This window comes from Phyllobates terribilis, unplaced genomic scaffold (assembly GCF_046119375.1).
Source record: "Phyllobates terribilis strain yellow unplaced genomic scaffold, ASM4611937v1 Scaffold_5__5_contigs__length_657084704, whole genome shotgun sequence".
Classification (NCBI taxonomy): Eukaryota; Metazoa; Chordata; class Amphibia; order Anura; family Dendrobatidae; genus Phyllobates; species Phyllobates terribilis.
This window is the reverse complement of record NW_027362765.1, coordinates 415,001,996-415,018,703: the sequence shown is the minus strand read 5'-3', so window position 1 is coordinate 415,018,703 and position 16,708 is coordinate 415,001,996. Positions and strand designations below refer to the sequence as shown.

Below are 16,708 nucleotides of genomic sequence, written 5' to 3'. Positions count from 1 at the left end.
TTCAACCTCTTCTTAACTGGAAAAATATGAAGGAGTCCCCAATCAGCAACTCACTGGTTGCATAGTCTTTTTCTTCAGTGACACTTGATGTGTCACCTCAGTAACAACTCTAGATATCCCAGATGACAGATAGTAGAAAGACCTCAGCACTTCTTCTGAGCCATTCACACCCTTTTCTCAGTGACCTTCAATGTGTTCCTTGACAGCTACATATGTCTCTGATGTCAGGTTCACTGCTTACAAGGGATCCTCGGCTCTTCCTCACATAAGTGTTCTCCACACACTCACTGCATACGCAGCCTTTTCAATGACACTTAAGGCGTCACCACTGAGACAGCTTCAGATGTCCTAGGTGTCACATCCACAACTCACCAAAGGTCTTCATCTTCTGAACCGGAGAGAGAATTAATGGGGCACCAATCATCTGTTCCTCCTCTGTGCTGGTCACAATAAATTAGAGAGTACAGGGAATTCCCTGCTGCATCATTCCCCTGACGGTTTTCTGTCTTAACCCCTTAATGACCCAGGGATTTTCTGTTTTTGCTTTTCATTTTTTGCTCCCCTTCTTCCCAGAGCTATAGCCTTTTTATTTTTCGGTCAATATGGCCGTGTGAGGGCTTCTTTTTGCGGGACGAGTTGTACTTGTGAACAACATCACTGGTTTTACCATATCGTGTACTGGAAAATGGGAAAAAAATTCCAAGTGCGGTGAAAGTGCAAAAGAAATGCAATTCTAAAGATGTTTTCTTTTTTACCAAGTTCGCTGAATGCTAAAACTGACCTGCCATTATTATTCTTCAGGTCATTATGAGTTTGTAGACACCAAACATGTATAAGTTCTTTTTTATTTAAGTGTTGAAAAAAAAAATCCAAAGTTTGCAAAAAGTTTGCTTTTTCTGGATCTGGGGCCGGGTGAGGGCTTATTCTTTGCGCGTCGCGCTGCCGTTTTTATTGATACCTTTTTGGGGTATATCCGACGTTTTGATCGCCCCCGTTATTGCATTTTATTGCAATGTTGCGATGGCCAGAAAAACATAATTCTGACGTTTTGAATTTTTTTATCGTTACGTCGTTTACCAATCAGATTAAATTTGTTTTATATTGATAGAACAGGCGATTCTGAACGCGACGATACCAAATATGTGTATGTGGGTTTTTTTTTTATTATTTTATTTTGAATGCGGCGAAAGGGGGGTGATTTAAACTTTTAATTTTTTTTTTTTTTTTTTTAATATTTTTAAAAACATTTTTTTTACACTTTCTGATTGCTTAAATAGTCTCCATAGGAGACTAGAAGCAGCAGACTGTATGTAGCAGAAATGCTAACTTGCTATGAGCGCCGACCACTGGGCGGCGCTCAAAGCAATCAGGACATGACAACCACAGGGGTTTGCTACAGACCCAGGGTTGTCATGCCAACCCATCGCTGACACGTGATCATGTGACAGGGTCACCGATGGACGGAGCTAATGCTGTGCTTCCGTCGCGGCAATGTTAAATGCCTCTGTCAGAGATTGACAGCGGCATTTAACTCGTTAACAGCCACGGGTGGATCGCGATTCCACCAGCGGCTGTTGCGGGCACATGTTAGCTGTATAAGTCAGCTGATATGTGCCCGATTCAGTGCGGGCTCAGCACCGAAGCCCGCGCTGAACCGGGGGTGTGGACCTGAGCCATACTAGTACGCCCCAGCTCATAAAGGGGTTAATAACTCAGGATTGATAGTTTGTAAAAAGACAATTATGGTTTTAAAATGTATCTGATATATTCCAAAGTCTTATTAGAGATGGATTAAATCTATAAGTTTTCAGAAAGTAGTTTCGTTCATTGATTTATAGATTATAGATTATAGTGCGCTCCGATGTGTTTCACGGACCCATAGACTTGCATTGCTGATTTTTATCTGACAATCGGATCAAAATTGGACATGTCTCCAATTCTTTACTCAGACCACTCGGTCTGTGGAAAAAATTGGACATGTGCACAACCCCATAGAATTTCATGGCTACAAGCGCAATCTGTGAAAACCATGGATAGCACTAGTCTGATATAATGGGTCATGTGCACAAGCCCTGAGGCCAATTTCACAAGTCTGATTTTCTTGTTACGTGTTCTATCTGTATTTTTGCACAGAAATAACACATTCCCATTATAGTCTACGGTGCTGTTGAGATGCCTGCTTTTTTGTGGACTTTGGTTGTGATAAAATTGCGGACGTGAGAATACGGGTTTAGAGGAAGATTCTGTTCTACAGTAGATTTAGAGAAAAGTACTTTTGTTCACCATCCTTTCCTTATCTAATTGGAGAGAGTCTTAAAATGGATTTTAACAACAATGGACTAGAAAGGTAATATTTGTTGTTGGGATAACTGTGCATATATGGCTAATTCACATTACTTTTCATTTCCTCATAGGCAATTCGATTAAGAATAGTAACAAGTGCAGAGATTAAGAAGACTTTGATATGTGCTGATGTTGAAAAGTTCCATAGGGTATATGCAATGTCACCTTTTCTTGGTAAGTTATTTGTAGTAATCATTTTATATAATGTATATTTATTGGAATGCGATAGAGGAAATAAATATTTTGCATTTTCTACTAAATATTACATTTTTCTAATCAATCTTAAATTCTAATACACTATTTTCAAGACTTCATTTTGCTGTTAGTGAGCATTTTAAGTGTTTTCTTTAAATAAAGTGATGAAAACAATGGAAGGATGCAGGACTGAAATATAAAAGGGTGGCAACTAGTGGAGCGTAATGTTTAGGATCTAGGGATGCATCTAGAGATGAGCGAATTGATTTGCAGGACCCTGGTTCAGTGGCCACATTAGTAGTCCGTGGCTGCCCGACCAGTATAATGCAGACCTCCTCCTATCTGCTTGGATCCCTGGCACCACTTCTAAGTAGTTGTCACAATTAAAAGACATGCATGCTTCACGCTGCAAAAATGATTGTGTAATGGGCCTATTACTTGGAATAGGAACTAAGCAGGAAGAAAGAGGTTTGTAGGGCTCCCGTATAGCAGCCATAGACTCCTGATGTGGCCACTCGCTAATCAATACCAGCATTGTATGTTAATTTCCCTTAAATATTTGAAAGGAGATAAAAGTGAAACATTAATGGGATCATTACAGTGGTTCTCCAAGAATGAGATAAAATGGAGTCTCTGATACATAATTCAAACTGCCGCCCGTCCTAGTCACATGTCAGGACAGGTTGCAGACTGAAGATATGCATCTCCTGAGACCTGTGTCTCAACTAAAAAGAGCTATTTCACACATCCTCAGTCGGCAGCCAGGAGCCGGATTGTGATTTGTGAAGAAATATGTTTTAATCCACATTGTGCTCAGCGAGGAGCTCTTCAGCTTCATCCTCCTCCTCCATCAGTCTGACAACTTTATGGCAGTTTTCTCAAATTTCACCACAGGGGATATGTCACTCTAGACTTTACATGTATCACACAACACCCACTACATATATAAGTAGAGGGAAAATAGAGTATAGACAATTCGTATTACTTTTAAAAAAAATTCCTTTATTTAATCCATTAAAACAGATTACATTTAAAATTAAGCAGGAGTAAAATGTTCAGTACCAGGATTTATTGCATAGGTCTCAATCCTATAAAGTTAATTAACACCAATGAATTTATATTATTGCTGAGCTTAAAGTGTATAATTAGTCAATCACAGGATCCGAATTCCTTTCTCATAAAGTGCAACTATGAATAAAGTGTCCGGTGCCATCTGCTGAAAACGAACCTTACAAAGTTGTACGATAGCAGAGAAAGTGTCTAGTGCTAGGTAGCTGTAATAATTATAGAGCCATATATATAAAGTGTCCAATGTCATCAGCTGAAAACGGACCTTATAAAGTTGTATTAATAACAAAGAAAGTGTCTAGTGCTGGCAGCTATAATAATTATAAAGTCATATATAGGCTAATGATATCCCACTGTCAACTTGTGACAAGTTGACAGTGGGATATCATTAGCCTATATATGACTTTATAATTATTATAGCTGCCAGCACTAGACACTTTCTTTGTTATTAATACAACTTTATAAGGTCCGTTTTCAGCTGATGACATTGGACACTTTATATATATGGCTCTATAATTATTACAGCTACCTAGCACTAGACACTTTCTCTGCTATCGTACAACTTTGTAAGGTTCGTTTTCAGCAGATGGCACCGGACACTTTATTCATAGTTGCACTTTATGAGAAAGGAATTCGGATCCTGTGATTGACTAATTATACACTTTAAGCTCAGCAATAATATAAATTCATTGGTGTTAATTAACTTTATAGGATTGAGACCTATGCAATAAATCCTGGTACTGAACATTTTACTCCTGCTTAATTTTAAATGTAATCTGTTTTAATGGATTAAATAAAGGAATTTTTTTTAAAAGTAATATGAATTGTCTATACTCTATTTTCCCTCTACTTATATATGTAACTTTATGGCAGTGCACAGAGACTGACTGTGCCTTACTGTGTAAAAAATAAACACTGAGAAGGATGAACCTGGAGATAACTCCATTGTGCTTAGCGACAAATAGATATATTTCTTCACATATGACAGCTCCTGGCCGCCAACTGAGATACAGTGGGGAAAATAAGTATTTGATACACTGCTGATTTTGCAAGTTTTCCAATCTACAAAGAATGGAGAGGTCTGTAATTTTTATCGTAGGTACACTTCAATTGTAAGAGACAGAATCTTAAAAAAAATCCAGAAAATCACATTGTATGATTTTTACTTAATTAATTTGCATTTTATTGCATGAAATAAATATTTGATACAATACAAAAACAGAACTTAATATTTGGTACAGAAACCTTTGTTTGCAATTACTGAGGTCAGACGTTTCCTGTAGTTCTTGACCAAATTTACCCACACTGAAGCAGGGATTTTGGCCCCCTCCTCCATACAGAACTTCTCCAGATCTTTCAGGTTTTGGGGCTGTCGCTGGGCAACATTAAGTTTCAGCTCCCTCCAAAGATTTTCTATTGGATTGAGGTCTGGAGACTGGCTAGGCCACTCTAGGGCCTTGAAATACTTCTTACGGAGCCACTGCTTAGTTGCCTTGGCTGTGTATTTCAGGTCATTGTCATGCTGGAAGACCCAGCCTTGACCCATCTTCAATGCTCTTACTGATGGAAGGAGGTTGTTGGCCAAAATCTTGCAAAACATGACCCCATATATTCTCCCTTCAATACGGTGCAGACATTCTGTCCCCTTTGTAAAAAAGCACTTAAAGTATGATGTTTCCCCCACCATGCTTCATGGTTGGAACGATATTCTTGAAGCTGTACTTACCTATTGTCCTGTAGCCCAACCCAGCCTTTTTTAGGTCTATAATTTTGTCCCCCCTGGTATCCTTAGACAGCTCTTTGGTCTTGGCCATGGTGGAGAGGTTGGAGTGTGATTAATTGAGCGTGTTGAAGGAGTGACGTTTGGAACGCAGACTTTGATGCAATGGTCTGCGGGTATCATGTCGCGTTTGGAGAACCTCTGATGTGCCTAAACAGTGAAAAACCCTGACACGTTGCCCCATTTTGGAAACTACACCCCTCAAGGATTTTATCCAGGGGTATAGTGAGCATTTTGAACTCACAGGTACTACACAGAATTTGATAACATAAGGTGATCATACTGAAAATGTTCATTTTTTTCACAAAAATGTAGTTTTAGCCCCAAATTTGTAATTTTTGCATTGGATAATAGGAGAAAACGGACCCCATAATTTGTAATGCTATTTCTCCCGAACGCGATGATGCCCAATATGTCATTAGAAATTACTGTTAGGCCACACGTTAGGGCTGAGAAGGAAGGAGCACTATTTGGCTTTTGGAACATAGATTTTGGTAGAATAGTTTTTGAGCGACATTTACAGAGCCCTAAGGTGCTAGAAAAGCAGAAAAAACCCAAACGTGACCTCATTGTAGAAATTACACATCTCAATGAATTCATCTACTGCTGCAGTGACTATTATGTGACATCAACGTTAGGCTTTATTCTTATGTCAGTTTAGTGCCCATACATTGTGCCCCCATAAAGTGTAGTTCCCCCATACATTTCTTCTGGTGACACACACCCCGTAAATTAAGTGCTCTCCCCGCTACAATAATGCCAAACATGTGGCTGCTCACTGCGGTTTAGGCACAGTGGGGCTCAGAAGGAGGGAGCATTTGGATTTTGGAGTGCAGAATTCACTGGATTTTATTTGAGGGGGCGGGAGCCATGTCACTTTTCCATAGTCTTTGTTCTACCAGTAATGTGGGACCCCCTATAGTCCCAGTGACAGATGATGAACCTGAGAGGGGCTGGATTTGTCTAGGATAAATTAGGGGGTTTTTGATCGCTTTTATTCACTTTTTTGCGAGTCAGTATGATGAAAAAGCGTCATACAAATAATTGTATCGAGCGGGTCATTCCGGACGCAGCGATACCAATTATGTGTGCGGTTTTTTTTGTTTATTTTTGTTTGATCACAAACGCTGTGTTTTGAGCTGCAAAACGGATTTTAGTGATGTGTGCACTTTTTTTGTGTTTATTTTACTTTTTAACATATTCTATTTAACTTTTTTTACTTTTTCACTATGTCCCACTGTGGGACATGTGTGATTTTCACTTTTATTGCTGATCTCATACTCTGCAGTACCTCTGTACTGCAGTGTATGAGACCTGTCAGTGAGTCATGTCTGACTCACTGACTCTGCCTGTGAGAGCCAGCTTATTGCTGAATCTCACAGGCCACCGTACCCTGGGATCATCACATGATCTTAAGGTACCATGGTAACCATCGAGACCCGTGATTCTCATTGCGGGGGTTCGATGGTTACTAAGGGGGTCGCAAGACCCCCTTGTAACAACTTAAATGCCGCTGTCATCTTGACAGCGGTATTTAAGGGGTTAATCGGCCCTGATCGGCATCATGACTGGCCGGGGCCGATACTGCAGGGTGTCAGCTGTCACACAAAGCTGACACCTGCAGGAATAGCCGCCGCCGGGTGGCAATATTCACTTATTCCTCAACGTCGCATTTTCACGGCCCTGAGGAATAAGTACCCTTAATGACTGCCGTGAAAATGCGTTACGGCGGTCATTAAGGGGCTAAATGTAGGTACGGTACGTACTCACCGGTCGGTGTCTTCATCTGGCACCACATAACGGCTTGTCCTTACTAGTGTTGAGCCACCCCCGTAGTGTTCGAGTTCGGTTCGGTTCGTCGAACACCCGTGTGTTCGCCGAACTGTTCGTCGAACTGTTCGTCGAACACCTTCGAACACCGTTAAAACCAATGGCAGGCAAACAAAAACACATAGAAACACATAGAAAACACCTTCAAAGGTGTCCAAAAGCTGACAAACTGCTCAGAAGACACAACTAACACATGGAAAAGTGACAAGTACATATAGTCATGCGAAAAGAAAAGAGGTGGAGGAGTAAAAGGAGGGGGAGACACAGATATAGGCATGTCATGCCCTTCTAAAATCCAAAAAGTGAGAAGCCGAGACGGCCAGTCCGCTCCTGCCCGTGCCACCTCCGTGTCGCCGGGTTTGTGCCAGAGCCGCGGTGAACCCTGACGGCCAGCCCCCCTCTCCCAATACTGGTGCCTGTCCGCTGGTGGGTCGAGAGAGCCCCCCTGTGGTGGAGGCAGCTCTAAGCTTTTTAATTTAAATTGTCCCTCTAATTTGAATGAATACACTTTAAATCCATTTACAAGGATCTATTGGAGGGCAAGTCTCATGCCAGCAGCCGCGTAATTCCAGCTCCAGTAGCGTCCACTAAAGCTGCTGCAGTTAAAAAGCTTTTATAAGGATCGAGCTCGGCTGTCCACCGCAAGGCATCCTAGTGCCAGTCCCAGCCCCTATGCCTTGGGGTGCCTCCTGATGCTCTTCACTGAGTATCCCGTGGTCCTGAAGCATTTCCTTTGAAAAAATTAAGTGTCCAAACTACAGGTGGTGTAGCTTGCTTAACAGCCGGGATAATCCGCTGACTAGCAGACACTGCTACTAGGCACAAAGTATTTCCTGGGCTAGATGCAGTTAAAAATTTGTAAGTAGATACTCTCGTTGGATGCTGAGAAAGCATTCCATAGAGTCTCCTGGCACGCCATATATGATTCTCTTAAAAAGCTTGGGGTAGGGGTCTAGGGGACCCTTTTATAGCCAAAATCACGGCCCTGTATCACAATACGTCACCTAGGCTGAAGATAAATGGAACTGTAGCACCGAGGGCTCGGTTGCTACAGACGTATTGCACCTCACCCAGAGGTGTGATATCTCACTCTCAGATAAGGATGGAGTGTGGATCAGGACCCGACACCTGCATGCATTACACCACATTGCCGTGGGGCAGGGCGACCAATATGCCCCTGAGATGGGCACGACAGTCCCTGTCCCTGGCTGGAGTGGGGGGAGGGAACACTGAGGAAGGGGAACCCTGCAGTGCAGGAGCAGGGAGGAAGCAGTTCCTGGGTGCATTGAGAAGGGAGTATAAAAGGTGGGCACCATCTTAGTTCAGTGCAGAGAAGTCTGAGCAGAAGTGGCAGGGAGCAGGGGCTCTGCATGAGCTCTGCTCCGGAGGCGGGCCTAGTAACAGAGGCCCAGGCCTGCAAGAGGGAGAAGGAAGGAAGAGGAGTGGAGAAGGCTCCAGGAACGAGGAATGAAGGGATCCCAGGGGTGCGGACGGGCGAGTCACCACCGCACGCCCGAATCCACCTGCATGGAGGGGTCAGGCCAAAGGGGGAGACCGGTCCCCGAACTAGTGGAGGCAGGAAACGACCCTCAGCTAGAAACCAGAGGCTCTGACATTTTATGTGGCGCAGCCCCTTGCTCCACCCGCTAGGAAGGCACCACATAGGGTCAGGGAAACTGGCGCCAAGTTTACCAAGAGGAGGCCCGAGGCAGCCGGACAGAAGTGTTGGTAAGAAAGGCCAGACAAAGGACACACAAAGGGGGTCCTGTGAAGCGCTCCAAAGTTATCTGGGAGTTGTCTGAGCCCCTCACCTGGTGAGCACAGTACGACGTGGGCAGCCGTTACCTGCAGACGTGGTCTGGATAATAAGAACTGTGAGTAAAGGCCCTGAACTGCATCACTGACTCCGTGTCGTTACTGCTGCTGCCCTGCACCATCACCCCCATCCTCCGCATACACTGCCCTGAGGCTATACTCCTCCCGTGGGGAGTTATGCTACGCTCTGCTGCACCCACAACACCAGCCTTAGCGGTCTGCCCTGTAGCGGCGGTTCACTCTGACCGCAATCCACGGGTGGCGTAGTCGGACATTTAAACATCAAAACCACATAAATAGTTCCGCCACTGGTTTGACCGCCCTGAGCCACGGAACCGGATCGCCGCCACGAAGACTACAACCACCAGCATCCACCAAAAAGGGTCCGGCTCCGGGTGTCCCAAGGCCCAGGGGGTGCGTCAGAACATTTTCATCACCTTTCACAATCACCAATGGGACAAGGCAGGGATGTCCTCTGTCCCCTCTCTTATACATCCTAGTGACGGAGCACCTGCTCTCATCAATTCGCCATAACCCCAATATTAGGTGGATTGAGGTGGGAGGCACCGAGTACAAGTGCTCTCTATTTGCTGATGATGTCCTAGTATATATCACTCAATCACATATATCCATCCCTGCTGTTATGGCTGAAATAGATCACTTTGTTACATGGTAAAATTTTAAAATCAATGCAGCGAAGTCTGAGGCCCTCGATGTCTCCCTCCCTAAATCCATATAGGATTCCATCCAGTCCAACTTTCCCTTTGCCTGGCCCTCACAGGGTATCAAATACTTAGGAATTCCTATTCATAGAGACCTCTCCCATCTATGTTATCTTAATTTTCGGCCCTTTATTGAACAATTCCATACAGACCACGGTTGGCAAGTTAGAACTGTAAGATTCACTACGTGAACCACTGGTGTTTTGTGGAAAAGCACATGTACACCGCGTTCCAAATTATTATGCAAAAAGTGTTTAGGAGTGATAAGGGAAGAATTTGTTTGTTTGTCAGTTAAACTCATTGATGGTGATGTGTGTCAGGGCTCTTTATATCACTGTAAGCAATTGCAGACACCTGTGCTAATTAGTTTGGCAGGTGTGTCAAATGAAAGGCAAGACTACTTAAGAAGGCTCTCTCACATTATTAAGCAGCCTACATTTTCTGCCAAAATGGGAAAGAAAAAGGATGTGTCGACTGCTGAGAAGCAACAAATTGTGGAGTGTTTAGGTCAAGGCATGACTACAATCAACATTGTGCGATGATCAGGATGAAGTGTCTTGGCAATCAAGAAGTATGTAGCTGATTCACAGTACACACGTGTGCGTGCTGATAAGGGCAAATTGAGGACTCTTTCCGACAGGCAATTACGTCAGGTTGAAAGAGCAGCGGCAAAAAAGCCTTGTCATAGCAGCAGACAAGTTTTTGAAGCTGCTTGTGCCTCCAACGTCCCCCGAACAACAAGATGCAGGGTCCTTCAGAGGTTTGCAGCTGTGCATACGCCATCCTGTCGACCTCCTCTATCCACTTCACACAAGCAGAAACGGCTCCAGTGGGCCAAACATTACATGAAGACTGATTTCAAAACTGTTTTGTTCACGGATGAGTGCCGTGCAGCGCTCGATGGTCCAGATGAATGGAGTGGAGGATGGCTGGTTGATGGACACCCCACGCAAACACGGCTACAGCGCCAACAAGGAGGAGGTGGAGTAATGTTTTGGGCTGGAATCATGGGGAGAGAGATTGTCGGCCCCTTTAGGATCCCTGAAGGCGCTAAAGATGAACTCCATAATGTATGTGGATTTTCTCAAACAGCACTTCCTGCCATGGTTCAAGAAGAAGAACCGTGTATTTCACAGCAAGATCATTTTTCTGCATGATAATGCACCATCTCATGCTGCACATAAAACATCTGCATCTCTGGCTGATATGGGCATAAAAGGGGACAAACTTATGGTGTGACCCCCATGCTCCCCTGACCTCTACCCCATTCAGAACCTTTGGAGCATCATTAAAAGGAGTGTCTATGATGGCGGGAGGCAGTTCACATCTAAGCAACAGCTCTGGGAGGGTATTCTGTCCTCATGCAAAACAATTGAAGCAGAAACCATCCAAAACCTGACAAATTCAATGGACGAGAGAGTTCAGAAGCTCCTTTCGAACAAGGGGTCCTATGTGAAAATGTAACATCACCTAGAATAAAGTTTTGAGTTGAAAACTGTTTGATTTCAGTTTCTAACAACCTGCTAATGCTTATAATTTCAAAAATGACCATTTTTTTGGTCTTTATTAAAATGAAAAGGTTGATTGAAAAGTTTGGGGGATCTAAGAGTGTGGCAACCCAGTAGTCATGATTACTTCGAATTCTGACAATATGAGGGTCATGCTGCAGGTAGTGCAGCAAGAAGGCACTTATGTGTCTTGCGCATCTCAGAGCCCCAAAATTATTTTCCGGGCTAGATGCAGCTAAAAATTATTTTTAATTTTAAATCTGGTGAAGCTTATTATAGATGGCCTAATAGGATCAGTGCTGCACACTGCTACAAAGCCCAAATTATTTTCCAGTCAAGATACAGATAAACATGATTAGTAATTTGAAAGCTTAAAACGGTTGGTAGGGTGATTTTAACCAATCATCAAGCTTTTACTCTCCCCAGGATGACACAGGGGTAGAAAAGTCGTTTCGGATCCATGATTTGTTCATCTTTATGAACGTGAGTCTGTCTACATTATCAGTGGAGAGCCGCGTGCGCTTATCTGTCAGCACACCACCAGCAGCGCTGAACACACGTTCAGACAGAACGCTGGCTGCGGGGCATGACAAGATCTCCAAGGCGTAAGTGGCTAGCTCCGGCCATTTATCCAGATTGGAAGCCCAAAAAGAGCAAGGGTCCAGTGACACAGTCGTGGCTTCAATGTTTACTTGGAGATACTCCTGTACCATCGTCTCTAGGCGTTGACTATGTGTCAGACTTCTTGTCTCCTGTGGCCTTGCAAAGGATGGGCTAAAAAAGTGGTGAAATGATTCCGCAAAATTGATGTTACCAGCAGATACTGTGGTTCTGTTACGGTTTGAGTGCTGAACACTTGACGGTCCCACGGTTGGCAAGTTGGAACTGTGAGATTCACTACGTGCACCACTGGTATTTTGTGGAAAAGCACATGTAAGATTCTGCAACAGTCTCTGCTGATACTCCTGCATGCGTGCATCCCTTTCTATGGCAGGAATAATTTCTGCAAATTTACTTTTGTACCGGGGATCTAACAGTGTGGCAACCCAGTAGTCAGGATTATTTCTAATTCTCACAATTCGAGGGTCATGTTGCAGGTAGTGCAGCAAGAAGGCACTCATGTGTGTTGCGCATCCAGGAGCACCAAGTCCCTGTTGTGTTGGTGGCGAGGTAACAATCATGCTTCCTTCCTCTGTCCTCTCCCCCCAACCTCGCACAACAGAAATGTGATCAAGGTCTCCCTCATCTGATGAGTCTTCCATCAGTTCGTCCTCCACTTCTTCCTGGGCTCCTGCACCTTCCTCACTAGTTTGGCTGCTACCATGCGCCCTGGTAAAATCATCTCCCCCACCCTCACATGCCTGCCGCCTTGGTGCTGCCGACCGTCTGGACCTTGCAGATGTTAGCCCTTCTGCATACAACTCCTCCTCCTCTACTTCCTCCACCTCCTCTTGTGCCACCACCTGACTCCAAATTCTGTTTAACATGTGCTCCAGCATGTAAATCACCGGAATAGTCATGCTGATAATGGCATCGTCAGCACTAAACATCTTCGTCGCCATTTCAAAACTGTGCAGAAGGGTGCATAGGTCCCTGATCTGAGACCACTCCTCCAGCGTGATTTGCCCCACCTCTGAATCTCGTTGGCCCAGGCTATACGTCAGAACGTATTGCACCAGGGCTTGTCGGTGCTGCCACAGTCGCTGCAACATGTGCAGAGTTGAATTCCACCGGGTAGGCACATCGCATTTTAGCCGGTGAAGTGGCAGGCCCAACGACTTCTGTAGAGATGTAAGTCGCTGAGCTGCGGGATGCGAACGGCGGAAGTGAGCACACAGCGACCGTGCCCTCTGCAGAAGGCCATCTAGTCTGGGATAGTGGGCTAAAAATTGCTGGACAACCAGGTTCAACACGTGAGCCATACAAGGCACGTGTGTGACATTGCCCCGGCGAAGGGCCGCACCCAGGTTTGCAGCATTGTCGCACATGGCCTTCCCTGGTTTCAGGTCCAGTGGAGACAACCATTCATGAAATTGGTTCTCCAGAGCTGACCACAACTCCTCAGCTGTGTGACTCACATTTCCCAGACATTTCAATGTAAAAACTGCCTGATGACGTTGAGCCCTACTGCCAGCATAGTAAGGAGGTGTGCAGGATCCCTTCTGCGCAGTTAGAAAGCTTGTGGCATGACCAGACAGGCTTTGGGTGCAGGTGGAAGACCGAGAGGAGGTTGAGGAGGCAGAAGCAGTGGAGGAACTTTGACATAAAGAGGATTGACGCACAACTCGTGGGGACGGCAAGACTTGGACAGCAGCCCCTTGTCCTGCTGTCACCATAGTTACCCAGTGCCCAGTCAGCGACATGTAACGCCCCTGTCCATGCCTACTCGTCCAAGTGTCTGTGGTGAAATGCACCCTGTCACACACAGAGTTTCTCAAAGAAGCGGTGATGTTGTGTGCGACATGCTGGTGGAGCGCAGGCACACCTTTCTTTGAGAAGTAGTGCCGACTGGGCATCTGGTACTGGGGCACTGCGACGGACATAAGGTCTCGAAAATCCTCTGTGTCCACCAGGCGGAAAGGCAGTATTTCTGTAGCCAAGAGCTTGCAGATGGTGAAATTCAACCTCTTAGCTTTCTCATGGCTAGGAGGAAATGGTCTTTTACTTGTCCACATCTGAGGGACCGAGGGCTGGCTATTGTGCTTAGACGGGGTTGATAAGGGTGTCCCCGGCAAACTGCCAGTCTGTGAGGAAGATGCAGGCGGACATGTTAGGTTGCCTTGATCCAAAGGTGGTGCTATCGATGTCGGACAGCGCTCAAGACCAGCTGGTGTTACCACCTCCAAAGAAAATGATGACCTGCCAATCACGCTGGCTGTTGCGGGTAAAGAGGTGGCAGGTCTGCGCCCCAAAACAGGTGTGACTGCTGTCCCCCCAGTCACAGAGGATGAAGAGGCCGCGGATGCACAAGATATGGCAGACGGTGGTTGGCCCGGCCGGCTAGGCCGCATTGTAGCACACTGAGCTTCCCACTGCAACTTATGCTTCATGTCCATGTGCCGGTTCATGCATGAAGTACTCAAACTATGTATTTTTTGGCCTCTACTTAGCTTTTGCTGACAAATGTTACAGATAACACGAGTTGGGTCATCTTTATCGATCTGAAAAAATGCCCAGGCTATGCAAGGCTTAGCACCCATGCGACCTGAAGAGCCACCACGACTTGTGGTGAGAGGCAGAGTTGTGTTTGAGGATGCAGTTGTTGACGTGCTTCCAGTACTACGTCTCTGTCCAGGAAGGCGCAACCTGACCTCTTCGTCACTAGCATCTTCCTCCACCTCCTCTGCTGACCTCATCTCTTGGCTGACTGTGGGTTGACAGTAAGTGGGATCTCCGACCTCATCATCATCACCCTGTGCGTTATCACACCCGTCGTCCTCAGAGCCAACCTGTTCCTGCCCTGACAAAAAACTAAAGTTGTCGCTCCAATCAGGTATTTGAGTCTTATCATCGTCTTCCTCATTGTCTCCACCAACAGGAGTTACAGTTTGGGAATGAGGGTCTACATTATGGTCAGAACCTTCTGCGTCTGGTCCTGGATCCGACTCATAAAGATTCTGGGCATCAGTGCAGATCATTTCCTCGTCTGGATTCACAGAAGCGCTGGAGTCGACCTCTGATTCCCAGGCTATAGTATGAGTAAACAGCTATGCAGACTCAACCATCTGTTCTACCTCATACTCAGACGGGCAGCTGGAGATTTGGGAGCTGTGAGGAAGCAAGTGCGATTTGGGTGACACCTTTGAGGACTGGAGTATTTGTGATGTTGAAGTTGATGTGGAGGAGAGCCCACTTAAAGGAGCACTTGATATCCGTTGAAGCACCTGCTGTTTTTGTGCCTCATCTGGAATTTGTAGCGATTGGCGTGGCCGTAAGAAAGGGATCTTATCACATTGTCCGCTAAAAGAAGTAGACATTTTAGTTTGGCTGGAAGATGGTCTTTCTTCTGCACCTACCCCACGGACACAACCTTTTTTCCCCTTCCCAACACGCCTATTCCCCTTTCCACCAGCAGCAGGCCTTTTTCCACTCATTTTGGTGGTTAACTAATTCACAACTCTGGAGTTGTTTGCACAAAAAAACAATGGATGGTAACCGAGCAGAGCTGAGTGGCCAAACTGTGGTATTAGGCCAAAACTATTGGCTGGGTTGGATGCAGAAAAAAATTATTTTTAATTTGCAACCTGATGGAGGTCAGTATAGATGGACTAATAGACCAAGTCCCACACACCGCTAGAAGCCCAAATATTTTTTCAGAGCTAGATGCAGAAAATTTTTTTATTCAATTTGCAACCTGATGGAGGTCAGTATAGATGGACTAATAGACCAAGTCCCACACACTGCTAGAAGCCCAAATATTTTTTCAGAGCTAGATGCAGAAAAAAATTATTTTTAATTTGCAACCTGATGGAGGTCAGTATAGATGGACTAATAGACCAAGTCCCACACACCGCTAGAAGCCCAAATATTTTTTCAGAGCTAGATGCAGAAAAAAATTATATTCAATTTGCAACCTGCTGGAGGTCAGTATAGAAGGACTAATAGAACAAGTCCCACACACTGCTAGAAGCCCAAATATTTTTTCAGAGCTAAATGAAGAAAAAAATTATTTTTAATTTGCAACCTGATGGAGGTCAGTATAGATGGACTAATAGACCAAGTCCCACACACTGCTAGAAGCCCAAATATTTTTTCAGAGCTAGATGCAGAAAAAAATTATTTTTAATTTGCAACCTGATGGAGGTCAGTATAGATGGACTAATAGAACAAGTCCCACACGCTGCTAGAAGCCCAAATATTTTTTCAGAGATAAATGAAGAAAAAAATTATTTTTAATTTGCAACCTGATGGAGGTCAGTATAGATGGACTAATATACCAAGTCCCACACGCTGCTAGAAGCCCAAATATTTTTTCAGAGCTAGATGCAGAAAAAAATTATATTCAATTTGCAACCTGCTGGAGGTCAGTATAGAAGGACTAATAGAACAAGTCCCACACACTGCTAGAAGCCCAAATATTTTTTCAGAGCTAAATGAAGAAAAAAATTATTTTTAATTTGCAACCTGATAGAGGTCAGTATAGATGGACTAATATACCAAGTCCCACACACTGCTAGAAGCCCAAATATTTTTTCAGAGCTAGATGCAGAAAAAAATTATTTTTAATTTGCAACCTGATGGAGGTCAGTATAGATGGACTAATAGACCAAGTCCCACACACCGCTAGAAGCCCAAATATTTTTTCAGAGCTAGATGCAGAAATTTTTTTTATTCAATTTGCAACCTGATGGAGGTCAGTATAGATGGACTAATAGACCAAGTCCCACACAGTGCTAGAAGCCCAAATATTTTTTCAGAGCTAGATGCAGAAAAAAATTATTTTTAAT

General features: G+C 44.5%; 1 protein-coding gene across 2 annotated transcripts in view; it reads left to right on the top strand.

The window, feature by feature from the left end:
- The window catches only part of LOC141273394 (pregnancy zone protein-like), a 131,349-nt gene that overhangs the window by 59,832 nt on the left and 54,809 nt on the right, over nucleotides 1–16,708 (top strand). For both annotated transcript variants that reach the window (XM_073685160.1, XM_073685159.1), the window contains one exon: nucleotides 2,415–2,517. In XM_073685160.1, coding sequence (XP_073541261.1) covers nucleotides 2,415–2,517 — 103 coding nt within the window. The remainder of the gene's footprint in view (nucleotides 1–2,414; nucleotides 2,518–16,708) is intronic.